Genomic DNA, 16,197 nt, shown 5'->3' with positions numbered 1-16,197 from the left:
TATGAGGCCATTTAGTTTTGAGTTCTGGGTATATTCAGAATGACACCATTTCTAGGTTGATGACAGCCAGAATTTTTATGGAAACATGCACCATGTACCTTGTCCAAGAATAAGTGCCTAATCTCCTGTACATTTCTTAACACTAGTCACTGATCTATCAATGATAAAAGCATATGTCTCTGTCTTTTTAGGTGCCTTCTTATTCTTCTTCTAGACCAAGTGAATATATTGTTTTCTCCCTATTAGAATTATTTTGCTAGTTCTACATTCTCTTACCATTATTTTTGTGTCCACAAACCATAAAGTTTTTAACATACACCACTAACTTATACAAAGTCCAAAGAAAATGATAACTTTTTCAAGAACAACTCAAAGGAATTAGAACATTTTATACATTTTACTGTTTAATTCTCTCTGTATTTTAAATTACACAAAATTTTGCTTTCATAGTTTTACACTATTTTTAGATTAGCTCATATTTACTCTTCCTATTACTTTAGGACTTTATTATTTTTTTTAGAGCAGTTTTAGGCTCACAGCAAAACTGAAAAGAAGATTGAGAGATTTCCTGTATGCCCCCTCTCCTACACATACATAGCCTCCCCCACTATCATCTTACACCAGATTGGTAGATTTGTAGCAATTGATGAACCTACACTGACACATCATTATCACCCAAAGTCCACAGTTAAGAGTGTACTCTTGGTGTTGTACATTCTACAGGTTTTGACAAATGTGTAATGACACATATACACCATCATGGAATCACCCAGAGTAGTTTCCTGCCTTAAAAATCCTCTATGCTTCACTTGTTCATCCTTCACCCCACCCCAAGCCCTGATATTTTTATTCTCCCCGTAGTTTTGCCTTTTCCAGAATGTCATATGATTGGAATTATAAAGGATTTTAAGATTGGCTTCTTTCACTTAGCAATATATATTTAAGTTTCTTCCATGTCTTTTCATGACTTCATAGCTTTTTTTTTTTAAACTTTGAATAATGTTACACTGAATAAATGTACCACAGTTAATTTATCCATTTTCCTACTGAAAGATATCTTGGTTACATCCAAATTTGGGAAATTATGAATAAAACTGCTATTAACATCAGTGTGTAGGTTTTGTATAGACAGAACTCTTCAATACATTTGGGTAAATACCATCAAGCATGATTGCTGGATCATATAGTAAGAGTAGGTTTAGTTTTATAATAAACTACCAAACTCTTCCAAATTGGCTGTCTCATTTTGCATTCCCACCAGCAGAGAATGCAAGTTCTTTTTTTTTTTTTTTTTTAAGATTTTATTTATTCATAGAGACAGAGAGAGGCGGAGACACAGGCAGAGGGAGAAGCAGGCTCCATACAGGATGCCTGACTTGGGACTCGATTCAGGGGCTCCAGGATCACACCCCAGGCTGCAGGCGGCACTAAACCGCTGCGCCACCAGGGCTGCCCTGAATGCAAGTTCTTATTGTTCCATATCCCTGCTAGCATTTAGTGTTGTCAGTGTTCCGGATTTTGGTATTCTAATAGGTGCATAGTGGTATCTCATTGTTTAACTGCATTTCTCTGTAATTTCTCTCTTCACTTCTCTGTGGGGTTTGTGTACTTCTTATTTCTTGGACTCATGTCTTTTTTTTTTTTTTTCAATATTGGAAAATTCTTAATATTGCTACTGCTCTAATTGCTCTCTTTTTTTTCAAATTGCAACTAACAAGTATGTGAAGCCTATTCACTGTATTTTTCATAGCTCTTAGTCTTTCTTTTGTATTCTCCATCTTTCTGTTTCTTCATGCTTCATTGTGGGTTTTCTTCTGACCTGTCTTCCAGTTTACTAATTCTTTCTTCAGCTGTGTCTACACCGCTATTAATATTACCTACTGATTTCTTCATTTCAATTATTTCATTTTTCAGTTGGAGGATTTTCACTTGGATTATTTGTTTATATTTTGGTTCTTTGACAAAATATTTTGTCCAACATACATTTTAAATACATTTTTTAACAAAAATTTTTATTTTATGATAATTGTAGATTCACATGCAATTGTAGGAAAGAATTCAGAGACTGTTATTCCCTTTATCTAGTTTCCTAAAATGTTTCATAATGTAACATCTTAGAAAATAATAATACAGTATCACAACCAGGGTACTGATATTGATGCAGTGAAGTTAGAGAATATTTCTATCACTACAAGGATCACTCATGTTGGTGTTCTATATAGGCACACCTAATTCTCTTCCATCTCACTTTCTCCCCCAGAAACAACTAACCTCTTCTCCATTTCTATAATTTTGTTACTTCAAGAATGTCATGTAAGGGCACCCTGAGTGGCTCAGCAGTTTAGTGCCGCCTTCAGCCCGGGGCGTGATCCCAGAGACCTGGGATCGAGTCCTTCATCGGACTCCCTGCATGGGGCCTGCTTCTCCCTCTCCCTGTGTCTCTGCCTCTCTCTCTGTGCCTCTCATGAATAAATAAATAAAATCTTTAAAAAAGTCATGTAAATAGAATTGTACAGTATATACCTCTTGAGACTTTTTTTTTCACTCAGCATAATTTTTGTAGTTTTATCCAGGTTATTGTATCAATAGCTTATTCCTTTTTATTGCTGGGTAGTATTCCATGAAATGGATTAGCACTGTTTAACTACCTGTTGGAGGGCATCTGGGTTGTTTTAAGTTGAGAGGCTACAAGTAAAGCTGTCATAAACATTCATACACAAGCTTTGTATGAAGAAAAGCAGCCTCTGTTGACACCTTGTTAGTGCTAGGACTTCCAGCTTCTCACATTGTCTCTACTGATGCTGTGGTAGGGGTGGACTTGTAACTCCTGGGCAATGATGAAAATTCTGACTTTCTACCAGGTCTTCTCTGATGCCACACTGGTGGGGAGAGAGTGTAACGTTTTTACTGCTGGGTGGACAGGAAGTCCAAATTCCCACATAGTCTCTGACAGTGTGGCAGTAGTGGTGGGGTGCTTGTTACCACTTGGTGGGAGAAAATCCTAAGTTTCCTACTTGGCTTTCTTTGACACCCCTCCACAAGTGCTGTTTAGGAAATTTCTTATAGGCTGGCAAGGATGGAAGTCTAGGCTCTCCACTTATCCTTTGCTGGCATGGTGGGGGGTGAGGATTTGGGTTTTGGCTGCAATATGGTAGGTTTGTCAAAAGGTTTTCCTGTGCCTCCCTCTTTCTTGGTCCTTTGGCTAGAGAAAGAAGGTATTTTATTGGGTCTTTTTTTTTTTTTTTAATGTACCAAATAGCATTTCTGGATTGCAGTTTAATTCAGCTCCAATACAAAGTTTTTAAGGCAAAAAGAAAACCCAGGGAACTCCCACTAATTTGTTCCTTAGGTCCTGAGATCTTGTGCTAGTTTGCCTGATTCTCTTTTCCTAGGTATTTGTCGTGTAAACTTTGTTGTGAGATTATTTGTTTTTGTTTTCTTTTTTTTGCATTAACAAGTACTTTAATATTTAATTTTGACCTCAACAACATACAGTGGCCTGTTTTTTCTAAGTGTCTTAGAACAGGATTCACTTCAAATCTGAATAAGCTAATTTCGTAAGATAAATGGTAACATTCAAGTACCCACATAAACACAGAATTTATCTTTTTTCCCCCCTAGTTTTATTAGAAAATAACTAGAATACAAGTTTAAGGTATATGGCATGATGGTTTGATTTCCATATATTATGAAAGGATTATCACATAGGCTCAGCTAACACCCATCATCTCATATAGAAACATCTTAAAAAAGAAAAAGGAAAAAAAATTCTCTTAGGATGAGAACTCAGGATTTTCTTTTAATTTTTCTATATATGTCATATAGCAGTGTTAGCTACAGTCATTGTGTTGTAGATTACACCCCTAGAATTTATCTAATAACTGCAAGTTTGTACCTTTTAGTCACCTCCCTCCAATTCCTCATGCCCCCACCCTCTGCTCCTCGTAACCACAGGCCTGATCTTTTTCTATGAATTTGATATTTTTGTTTATATTTGCTTTTGTTTTGAGATTCCACATATAAGTGAGATCATACAGTATTTCTCTTTTTCTGTCTTATTTCACTTAGCCTAATGCTTTCAAGTTTCACCCATTTTGTTGCAAATAGTATGATTCTTTCATTTTTTAATGGCTGAATATTATTCCATTATCCTTCATCCACTGATGGACACTTAGGTTGTTTCCATATCTTGGCCATGGTAAATAAGGATGCTATGAACATGGATGGAGGTGCAGATATCTTTCTGAGTTAGAATATTCATTTGCTTCAGATGTATTACCAAAGGTGAAACTGCTGAATCATCTGGTAGTTCCATTTTTTATTTTCTGAGGATTCTCAATACTGTTTCCAACAGTAGTTGAATTTATAATTCTACCTACAGTGCACAAGGGTTCCCTTGTCTCCATATCCATGCAACATGCTAGCTCTTATCTTTTTGATGATGGCCATTCTAACAGGTGTGAGGTGATCTCATTGTGGTTTTCTTTTTGTAAAAAGTTTTTATTTATTTATTTGAGAGAGACAGTGTGTGTGCATGCACGAGCAGAGGGAAGGACAGAGGGAGAGGGAGAGAGAGAAATTCAACCAGACTCTGCACTGAGCATGGAGCTGATGCAGGTCTTGATCTCACAATCCTGAGATTATCACCTGAGCCAAAACAAAGTCAGATGCTTAACTGACAGAACCACTCAGGCAGCCCAATCTGATTGTGGTTTTAATTTTCATTTCCCTAATACCTAGTGATGTTGAGCATTTTTTCATGTACTTGTTGGCCTTTGTCTATCTTTGAAATGTCTATTCAGGTCCTTTGCCCATTAAAAAAAAATTTTGTTGTTATCCAGTTGTAGGAATTCTTTATCAGATAATGGTCTGCAAATATATTTTCCCATCCTGTAGGGTATTTTTCACTTTGTAGATTCCCCCCCCCCCGCCCCAGCAGAAACTTTTTAGTTTGATGTTGTCTCATTTGCTTATTTTCTATTTTGTTGCTTGTATTTTAAATGTCACAACAAAAAAATCATTACCAACACCCATGTCAAGGAGCTTTATTCCTATGTTTTGTTTCAGGTGTTCCTTGGTTTCAGGTTTCACACTTAAGTCTTTAACCCATTTTGAGTTAATTTTCATGAGTGGTGTAAGACATGGTTCCAGGTTCATTCCTTTACATGTGAATAGTCAATTATCCCAGTAAGATTTAATGAAGAGACTCTTTCCTCCACTGGGTATTCTTGGCTCCTGTGTGAAATATTTGTTGATTCTATGCTTCAATTTATTTCTGGGCTCTCAGGTTTGTTCCATTGGTCTACTGGTCTATTTTATGCCAGTATCATCCTGTTTTGATGACTACAGTTTGAAATAAGGAAGTGTGATCTCTCTTGCTTTGTTCTTCATTCTCAGGAATTTTTTGGCTACTCAGGGTCTTTTGTGGTTCCATATAATTTTTAGGAGTGTTTTTTCTATTTTTCTTTTCAATATCATTGGAATCTTGATAGGAATTACACTGAATCTAGATGGCTTTCCGTAGTATTTACATTTTAACGCTATTAATTCTAATCCATGAACACAGGATAACTTTCCATTTATTTACATCTTCCTTGATTTCTTTCATTAATGTCTTGTAGTTTTCAGAGTAGAGATCTTACATCTTCTTGGTTAAATTTATTCCTATTTTATTGTTTTTGATACTCTTGTACGTAGGATCAGTGTAGTTCTTAATTTGTTAGAGAATAGAATACTGATATTTTTACGTTAATTTTGTATCCTGCAACTTTATTGAATTCAGTTTCTTTCATTGAATCTTTAGGATTTTTTATATATAAAATCACATCATCTCCAAGTAGAGGCAATTTTACTTTTTCCTTTCCAATTTTGATTCCTTTTATTTTTCTTGCCTAACTGTTCTAGCTAGGACCTCCAGTACTAATTTAAAAAGAAGTGGTGAAGAGTGGGCATCCTTCTTTCAATCCTGATGTTACCAGAAAAGCTTTCTACCATTTACCACTAAGTATGATATTAGTTGTAGGATTGCCATTTATTATGCTGAGATAAATGCCTTCAATGCTGAACTTGCTAAGAGTTTTATCATAAATAGATGTTGAATTTTGTCCAATGCTTTATCTGTGTCTATTTAAATGATCATGATTATTCCATTCTATTAGTGTATCACATTGATTGATTTGCATATGCTGAGCTATAGTTATATCCCTAGGATAAATCCCACTTGATTATGGTGAATGGCTCCTTTAATGTGCTACTGAATTTGGTTTGGTAGTATTTTACTGAGAATTTTTATATCTATACTCATCAGGAATATGGGCAGGTAGTTTACTTTTCTAGTAGTGTCTTTTTTCTGGTTTTGGTATCAGGATAATGCTGGCCTCATAAAATAAGTTTGAGAATGTTCTCTCCTTTTGATTTTTTGGAAAAGTTTGAGAAGAATTGATGCTAATTCCTCTTTAAATGTTTCATAAAGGAGTGCTTGGAGGACTCAGTCAGTTAAGTGTCCAACTCTTTGTTTTGGCTCAGGTCATGAACTTGCAGTCTGGCTCCACGCTCAGTATGGAGTCTACTTAAGATTCTCTCTTTCCTTCTCCCTTTGCCCTGCCCCCTAACTTGTACTTATGCTCATGTGCTCTCTTTCTAAAATAAATAAATCTTTAAAAATAAATGTTTCTTAAACATCACCAGTAAAGATAGTTGGTCCTGGAGCTTTCTTCATTGAGAGGTTTTGATTACTGATACAGTCTCCTTACTAGTAATTAGTCTATCCAGACTTTCTGGTTTTTTTTCTGATTCAGTCTTCATAAATTGTATGTTTATAAGAATTTTTCCATTTTCTAGGTTGACATATAGTTGTTTACAGTTGCCTCTTTTGAACCTTGAATTTTTGTGGTATCAGTTGTAATGCTTCCTTTTTCATTTATAATTTTATTGATTTGGGTCCTTTCTCTTTTTCCCTTGGTTATTCTAGCTTAAATTTGTCAATTTTGGGGGTGCTTGGGTGGCTCAGTCAGTTAAGCGTCTGACTCTTGATTTTGGCTCAGGTCATGACTTCAGGGTTATAATATCAAGTTTCAAGTCAGGCTCTGCACTAGGCACAGAGCCTGCTTAAGATTTTCTCTCTCCCTCTCCCTCTCCCACCCCCTATCCTCATGCTCTCAATCTCTCCCTCAAAAAAAAAAAAAGAAAAATGGTTTGTCAATTTTGTTTAAGTTTCAAAGAACCAACTCTTAGTTTGGATAGTCTGTTTTTACTCTTTTTCCGTTCTCTATTTCATTTATTTCTGCTATAATCTTTATTACTTCTTTTCTTCTAATATGGGCTCAGTTGGCTCCTGAGTTTATAGTACCTTAAATCAGAATTAGGGCATGTGGGGTCTTCTTTCTTTCTTTCTTTCTTTCTTTCTTTCTTTCTTTCTTTCTTTCTTTCTTTCTTTTTTTTTAAAGATTTATTCATTCATGAGAGACAGAGAGAGAGAGAGAGGCAGAGACACAGGTAGAGTGTGTCTCAGCCCATCCCGCACTGGGCCGGAGGCAGCGCTAAACCGCTAAACCACCCAGGCTGCCCTGTCTTATTTCTTAATGCAGGCATTTACCGCTAAGAACTTTCCTCTTAGAACTATTTTCACTGCATCCCATAGGTTCTGGTATATGTTGTATTTCAATTTTTATTTGTTTCAAGAAACTTTTTAATATCTTCTTTGATATTAATTTTCGTAGGTTTGTGAATTTTCCAGGTCTCAAGTTGATTTCTAATTTCATGCCACTGGGGTCATGCCACTTGGTAGGATTTCAATCTTCTTGAATTTGCTAAGTCTCACTCCTTCCTAGCAGTGAGACTAGGAATTTGCTAGTCTCCTAGCAGATGATCTACCCTAGAAAGTGTTTCATATACATTTGAGAAGTATGTGTATTCTGCTATTATTCAATACAATGTTCTGTACATGTCTGTTAAACCCATTTGGTCTAGAATGTTCAAATCTGCTGTTTTCTTATTGATTCTCGATCTGATCTAGCTAGTGTTGAGATCCAGCTAGTTATTCTTGTATTACTATTTATTTTTCCTTTATAGCTCTGTTAGTTTTGGTGCTCCAATGCTGGCACATAAATATTTACAACTGTTAAATCTTTTTGGTGGATTGGCCCACCTTATCAATGACCTTCTCTGTCTCCTTTTACTATTTTTATTTTAAAGACTATTTTATCTGCTCTAAGTATAGCTACCTCTGCTTCTTTTGGATTACCACTTGCTTGAAATATCTTTTTCCACCCCTTCACTCTTAGTATATGTATCTTTAAGGTGAAAGTGATCTCTTATGAGCAGCAATTTGTTGGATTTTGTCTTTTTTAAACATTCAACCACTCTGTTTTTCAATTGAAGAATTTATTTATATTTAAAGTAATTATTAACAGGTAATTACTATTGTCATTTATTAACATTTTATTGTTGTTTTGCAGACATTTTATGTTTGTTTTGTTCCTTGTTTTTTCTTCTGCTATCTTTTGTTTTCTTTTGGTATCTGCATGCTTTGACTTCTTAATTATGTTCTTTCATGCAATTGTTACAGTATTTTCCCTTATGATTACCATGACACCCATCTTCAACTTATAACCCCTATTTAAAATTGATTAATTTCAATAGAAATAATAAAACTTATCATTTTTATTTCTCCTCCTCCTTAGATTTTATTATTTTTGTTACAATTAAAGTTTTTTTATATTATATAACTAGTAACATTACCATATAGTTGTGGTTATTTTTACTTTTTTTTAACTTTTAACTTGGAGTTCTAAGTGAATTATGCACCTCTATTACTATATTGCAGAGTATAACTATGACTATATGTTTATCATTATCAGTGAGAGTTCTGCTATATTTTTATGATTTAGCTTTTCTATACTTCCATTCAAAGAACTCTTATTTAGCATTTCTTAGGAGGCAGGTCTAGTAGCAAAGAACTCCTTCAGCTTTTGTTTAGAAAAGACTTTATGCCTTCTTTGTTTCTAATGAACAGCTCTGCCAGGTATAGAACTTTTGTTTGACAGTTATTGTCTTTCAATATTTGCAATATGTCATTCCATTCTCTTCAGGCCTGAAGTTTCTGCTGAGAAATCTTATGGGAGGCTATAACTTCTATGTAACTCCTCTCTACTTTTGTTGCTCTTAAAATTCTTTGTCCTTGACTTTTGACAACTTAATCACATGTTTTGCTGTAGTGCTATCTGTGTTCAACCTATATGAGCTCTTTTGGATTTCACGGAGGAGCATGTCCTTTTCTTTGACCAGGTTTGAGAAGTTTTCAGCCACTGTTGCCTTAAATACACTTTTTGTTCTGGAATTCTTATAATATTAACATTGTTTCTTTTCATTGTGTTCCATTTTGCCATAGGCTTTCTTCATTCCTCTCACTTTGTCCTTCTCTGATTGGGTAATTTCTAACGTCTTATCCTCTAGGTCACAGATTCTTCCTACTGTATGGATGAGTCTACTTTTGAAACTCTCTACGGAATTATTCAGTTCAATTACTGTACAATAGACCCTTGAACTCCATGAGGTTAAAGAGCATTAACATCCCACAGAGTTGAAAATCCGTGTATAACTTTTGATTCTCCCAAAACTTAACTACTAGTAGCCTACTGTTGACTGAAGCCTTACTCAAAAACAGTTGATTAAAGTATATTTTATATTTAAGTGTATTTTATCCTCTATTTTTACAATAAAGTAAGCTAGAGAAAAAATATTAAGAAAATCATAAGGAAAACACATTTACAGTACTGTTCTGTATTTATAAAAAAAATCTGTGTATAAGTGAATTTGTACAGTTCAAACCAATGCTGTTCAAAGGTCAACTATACTTTACAACTGTAGGATTTTTTTTTTTTTTGATGGCTGCTTTTTCCTTGTCAAAATTCTCATTTTTCTCATATACTGTTTTCCAAGTTTTACTTGTTTGTGTTTTCTTGTAGTAGACTAAATTTCCTTAAGAGGATTACTCTGAATTATTTGTTGATCCTAGATTTCCATTTCTTTAAAGTCAGTTATTAGAACTTTATTAGTTTCCTTTGGTGGTATATTTATCTGATTTTTCATGATCCTTGATTTCTTATGTTGGTATCTGAGCACTGAAGTAACTGGGCTCCTCTACCAAACTTCACAGGTTTTCTTTGATAGAGACAGTTCTTTACCAGTTAGCTCAATTTGGGTTTCTGGATCTGTCTACTGGTAACATCCACAGGTAGCAAGGACTGCCATTATGGTCTATTTTGGGGTGAGACAACTGTTTAAGCTCTAAAGATGGGGATGGGGAGTGTGCCTCTGTTTGAGAATAGTTGGATAGGAATGTTGGCTTGGTTCTTTACTTGAGGGCAGCTATAGAACTAGTTCCATGACTGCCTGAATTCTCTAGTCATGCTTACCAGATGTTTAGTACTGGGTCCTATATTCAGTAGTATATGGGGCTATGAACTAACTTCTTTGCTCTGGCAGGGAAGCAGGATACCCAAGGCCTGTATAGCTCATTGTTTGGGGACCCAAATAAGGTCAGAGTGTGCACTGAACTGCACATGGTCAGGTGATGTCACTGGTTTTGTTCTGCAGATAAAGGATGATATAGGTAGTGCTTTCTGTTCAAGTCCCACTATAAATAAGTAGGGCTGTTGAATGGGCTATGCAGCAGACGAGCAAATCCACCAGTTGGGATTATTACTTGGGCACTACAGGTATGAACTTAGTCTGCCAATATCGATGTGCTGATTACTGCAAGCCCCTTCCCCCTTCTCCTTATCAGTCAGATCCTCAGTGGTTGAGCCCCACAGACTTCCCTGCAACACCTGTGGGGCAAGATTAGAGTATGGACTTTCATAAAGTAATCCCCAATGCTGGTTGGGGGCTGGCTGTACCCCCTAGGTTCTTTGCCCACTGGAGGAACCAGAGGCTCAGGGGTGACCACTTCCCGTGCTGCTGAACTGGCCTGAAGGAGAAGCAATGTGGTCAACATGTAGCTGTTTTTCTTGCCCTTCTGATGTAGTCTGTTTGGCCTCTGAGGTACAGGTAGGTGCTTCAGCTTTATCCCCATTTTCTAGGATTCTTTTAGTCGTGTATTGTTTTTGAACAGCTGTTAGTTGTTTTTGTGAGCAAAGTCAGGAACAACCTATGTTGTCATCTTGGTGAAATCACTCCCTGCCCTGTAATTCTTAACTTTCTTGATAGGTGTCTGATGTTCTTAAACCAACTAAAAACAAATACACACACGTGTCCACACACCTACACCCACCCCTTTCATGTTTTTCACTTTTCTCAGAAGGAGAGTTGGTTCTAATTATCTAGTCTGCTGTTACTGGAATTGGGTTTCTATCACTGTCTTTTTCTTTTGCACATGGTATCCCGACTAGAATACAAAATATTTCTGTGTGGACAGTATATCCTATGCATCCAGAACCTAACAAGCTGCCTGTCATACAATAAATTAATTGCTGGACTGAAAAAAATAACAATGTGTAAGTCTTGGCAACTAATAAGAATATGTGGCCTGACAATGGAGAAGAATAAGATTAAATATGACTAAGATTTCTAAAGCTTGATAATGGCCCTGGCATTTCTACATATTAAAAAAGAAGTCAAGAGAAGAAAGAAAGAAGACTACAATTAATGGGAAGTTAATTTTAGTTTTTGCATATACTAAATTTGATGTAAGTTACTTAAGTGAAAGTAGAGGGAATGGACACCTGATTCAAGATATTAGTTGTGAGAGCAATTCATAAGAGAAAGAGGAAATATTAAGAGACAGGAGCTGAGTATAAAAATGTTAGAGAATATCTACCCATATGCAGGAGATAAGTAAGAAGAAGAACCTTTCAGTAAGTACATGACTGTGCATAGTAGGAAAAAGGAACTCAGAATGCAACTTAATGGAATATAAGGAGGAAGAGAGTTTGGAGTGAAAATAATTACCTACATGGTCAAATGTGGCTGAAAGGTCAATCAGGCTGTGGAATGAAAGAAGTCTTATAATATATCTACCTTCTGAGTAGTAAAAGAAGGCAGGAACATGGAGGGCTGGAGAGTGTTTAATTTAAGCAAGAAGAAAGATTCAGAAAAGAATGGAGATGATTTTAAGCTGTCATTAGGAGAATTAAAAACTTTATAAAGAGATGAAGTCTCAAAAGGGGCAGGCAGTCAATATTTGAATGAACATAAATTTGCAAAATTATGTGACTTTTTTCAACAAGGTTAGTAGCTTGTGGTGAACTTAAGAGAGGGAGCTAGTTTTCAGAAAAGCATGAGAAATTCACTTATAGACAATTTTGAAGATTGGTAAACATATGGAGAAGAGCATGGAGTCTGCAATTGATTTGGGAGTTATTGAAACAGAAATGATAGTTTAAACCAATGGTATATGTGGTATTTATATGTCATAATTTCTATCAGTAAAAAAAAAAAAAAAGGTTATTTTCTCTCTTACAGAGAAATAACAACTACTCTAAAAATAGTTTCTATCTCAGTTAATAAGTGTGGATTCATTTTTGAGAACTTTAAAATTGTCCTATTTTAACTTGAAGAATAATCCTATTACAACCAAATGGTTATCAGAATCCTAAAATTATAATTAGCAAAAGGGTATTCATAAAACTTGCCAGAATTGCAAATGTATGCTTGATTACAGCAGTTACTGAACCAATATTATGAACAAATTCTCCTATCCCTGCCTGTCTGAACAATTAATTATTTGGAAGAAAACGAAAACAAAGAAAACAGGCAGGGCTACTATTTTACCAGCATCACAATGGTCACAATTGTTTATGATCGATTTCTGTGCTCATTAGTTAAGTGTTTAGACTGTACTGGTTGTGAAACATTTCAAATACAACTCTTGCTCATATGATAGTATTATATTTACTGAATTACTTATATGTAACCTTTTAGTACTTCTCAAATTCTGAATTACAATCGACACAGACCAGAGTTAGTTACATTAACTCTTCAGGACAAAAAGGATCATTAGAGCCCTCAGTTTAATAATGATTAATCTAAGATACAGTTGCTGCATACTTCTTTGTTACTACTGATATTATGCTCAATTTCAAAGCTTTTTCTACCAGTAACAATGATCCTGAATAAATTCACCTGGGCTAAAAGTCACTTCACTTCACTTTAATTTTATTAAAATAAAATTCTCATACCATTTGGTGATGCCATAACATTCTTTAATAATATCCTGAAGGACGGCTCGATAGAAGAGTGATTGAGTAGACAGCTGAAAAAAATGTATATATATATGAGCACAAAAAATAAAAATAAAAAACACAAATTGAATCAATACTAGAGAGTCAGGCCCATCAGTGAATATTAGAAACCTGACTTTGTTACAAAACATAGAGGGCACTTTAAAAATTTTTCCATACTAAGTTCAATTGTTACCCTGAGGCCAATACTCAGAAAGTAATTCTGCATCAAAATAGAAGAAACTATAAAAGAAATGGTAATGAATGAGGACAAAAATGCAAAATCAAAGAAAAATGAGCTAATGTCCCAAAAAGAGTGCTGTTCAGTTAAAAATGTAGAAATAAACTTTCATGACCAGCCAAATCAGCTTTGGAGCCTATAAGAGAGCAGTCAGGTGTAATACATGCGAAAGAGAAGAGAACATGGATTTGTTTCTGACAGTGAACAGAAATAATATCACTTAAGATTCAAACCTGGAAAGAGAAGGTTCTATTCTAACCAGGACATTCTAAAAATATGTCTTTAGTCTGAAGGATCATGGCGTTGGCTACTGTAGAGTTGAAAAGGGCATGTTTTTTGTCCTTTGGAAAGAACATAGGATCAGGTGTCCATGATGGTTTTCCAAAGGAAAGAAGGTATGGCTGGAGAGAGGCTCCAGTGAAAAAATGATAATTTCAAAGAAGTAGAAGGTAAAAAAAGGTACTATACATAAAAGAAAACACTTCACTAAAAAAATGGAAGTGGTACTCAAACTAAGAAACTATAAAAATCACCCAGACTCTACCCATATCCTCAAAGACCTCTTAATATTGAGAGTATAAATAAATCCAACATGAAATACAAAATATTATCAGCAACATCCCTGCTCCAAAGTTATTATGAAAAAAAGAAGAAGAAGAAGAAGAAGAAGAAGAAGAAGAAGAAGAAGAAAAAAAAAAAAAAAAGAGCCAGAGTGGAGGGAGGCCAACAACACTGAGTAGTTCTGAGAAGTCTAATAAGGTGAAAACTCAAAACCGCAATGACTGGTAAAGTTTTAAAGACAGAGTTCAGTAGACTGGATATATTGAGCTATCCTTTTGTAACTTCTATTCTCCTTCAGAGCACAGAATTGTTATTTTCATCTGTTTTTAACTGAAATATATTTGGATTCAGATGGAGTTTAGCACAAAACAAAATCTTGCCTGTGTGCTCAGACAGAAAACTTAACTACTGCTCCTCTCCTCATCTGACCTCAAGTTCCTACACTATGGGGGTCCCTGATGCTGAAACTACACAAAAACACATGTTGGGACTTGAGGGCCAACCATTATTTCTTGGGTCTTCACCTAATGGCATTGTCTTAAGTCACTGGACAACATCTGACTTGCAGGATCTTGACAGAACACTTGGAAAGAACACATGTGATATCCTTTCTAGATGGAAGAAATACCAAGAAGGGTGATTCGAGTTGGAAATGATCTTAGGAATACCAAAGACCCCAATCTGGCTCCTAAAATAATGCACTAGAAACAGACATACGTACATACTTGAGTACTCACAGTAAATTTATAACCTTCAAAAGAAACACTTTTATATAAAATCTCTTTCTAAATACAACTCCTTGACTTAAGACAAACTCTGATTTCTAAATTTTCTTTCTAGAAGACTGCTCAAAAACATTTCATTCCAAATTTCCCATATCTGGATATATTTTTCATTTAGCATTTTCTCATCTTGAGTAATTCTTTTTTGCAGTATCAAAAATCTCTATCATCTGTCCCTCACTTCTCCCCAAATCCCTTCCGTTCTCTCACAAAAATTCTGAAATCTCCTTTCACATATTAACACTTATTGTCCTACTGAAATTCAAGGCATTCTGGGAAATATATTATTATATGAAGTAAAATATTAGTATTATTTTTATAAATGGCTAACAAAGTTTTTAACTTTTTATTTGGTTAGCTATAAAATAAGTAGGAAGTTTAATTTTATATGAAATCCTAAAAATAGTTGAGCCAGTATTTGCACTGAAGAAGCCTAGCTCTGATGTCTCTGTACCAAGCCATGATGCTATTTTGCCTCTAGGATACGTGGGCAGGGATGAGGTATCATTAGTTTTTATTATGTACTTCCATTTAGGGAAAAAAAAAACTCTTAAAAATATGTGGTGCCTGTGTGGCTCAGTCAGATAAAGGGCTGACTCTTAACTTTAGCTCAAGTCATGATCTCAGAGTCCTGAGATTGAACCCCGTTGTCAGTTCGGGCTCCATGCTCAGTGGGGAATCTGCTTAAGGATTCTTTCTCTCCCTCTCTCCTTCCCTCCACTCTCTTTTTTTTTCTCTCTTTCTAAAAACAAAAACCAAAAAACTCTTAAAAATAAGAGTTTTTGCCTTTGAGAAAAATTATATAAATGGTATCAGGATAATTTAGAAATAAATGTATATTTATATTATTATTAAAAACTGTTGAAGATGACAAAAAACCCCCAAGAAATGCATTTAAACAAGAGATCATACAGAAATGCATACAGAAATAACAGGATAGAATAAATCATCATTCCCAAGTTATCTTGAGTAAATGAGAACTTTACAGCTGTTTCCTAAGAGAAATGGAAAAGAGTTATGAAGTGCCTTCAAATGTGCATTCCTAGAATAACTAGAACTATCCATCCTAGTAAATACAGACTGGGGGCAAGTGGGAAGGGAATCAACATCTCCCCGGTACTATGTGTCTGACTATTCCAAGAATAAACTGGATGTGGCTCAGAGTTACTTTCTTTCTTATACAAGTGATAAATCAGCTTAACATTTTAATGCATTTTAAATGGGAGGGAGCAAAAAGAGCACACCCTTAAAGAATATTACCTCAGGCATGCATTTTATAGGTCCAGCAGAGAGGGCACTAAGCTGGACATCAGTACTCTGCAATTAAGGGAGCTAGAATGTACTATTAAACTTCTGCTGTGTATCACGTTCTCATGTAAGTTTGGGATAATAC

General features: G+C 35.2%; 1 protein-coding gene across 16 annotated transcripts in view; it reads right to left on the bottom strand.

The window, feature by feature from the left end:
* The window catches only part of METTL25 (methyltransferase like 25), a 130,151-nt gene that overhangs the window by 45,759 nt on the left and 68,195 nt on the right, over nt 1-16,197 (bottom strand). For all 16 annotated transcript variants that reach the window (XR_013350592.1, XR_013350593.1, XR_013350591.1 and 13 more), the window contains one exon: nt 13,179-13,252. Coding sequence is in view for 2 of the 16 variants with exons in the window: in XM_077845660.1 (XP_077701786.1) it covers nt 13,179-13,252 (74 nt within the window). In the remaining 14 variants the exon portion in view is untranslated. The remainder of the gene's footprint in view (nt 1-13,178; nt 13,253-16,197) is intronic.

Source organism: Canis aureus, chromosome 13 (assembly GCF_053574225.1).
Source record: "Canis aureus isolate CA01 chromosome 13, VMU_Caureus_v.1.0, whole genome shotgun sequence".
NCBI classification, from domain to species: Eukaryota; Metazoa; Chordata; class Mammalia; order Carnivora; family Canidae; genus Canis; species Canis aureus.
This window is presented reverse-complemented; position numbering and strand designations above follow the sequence as displayed.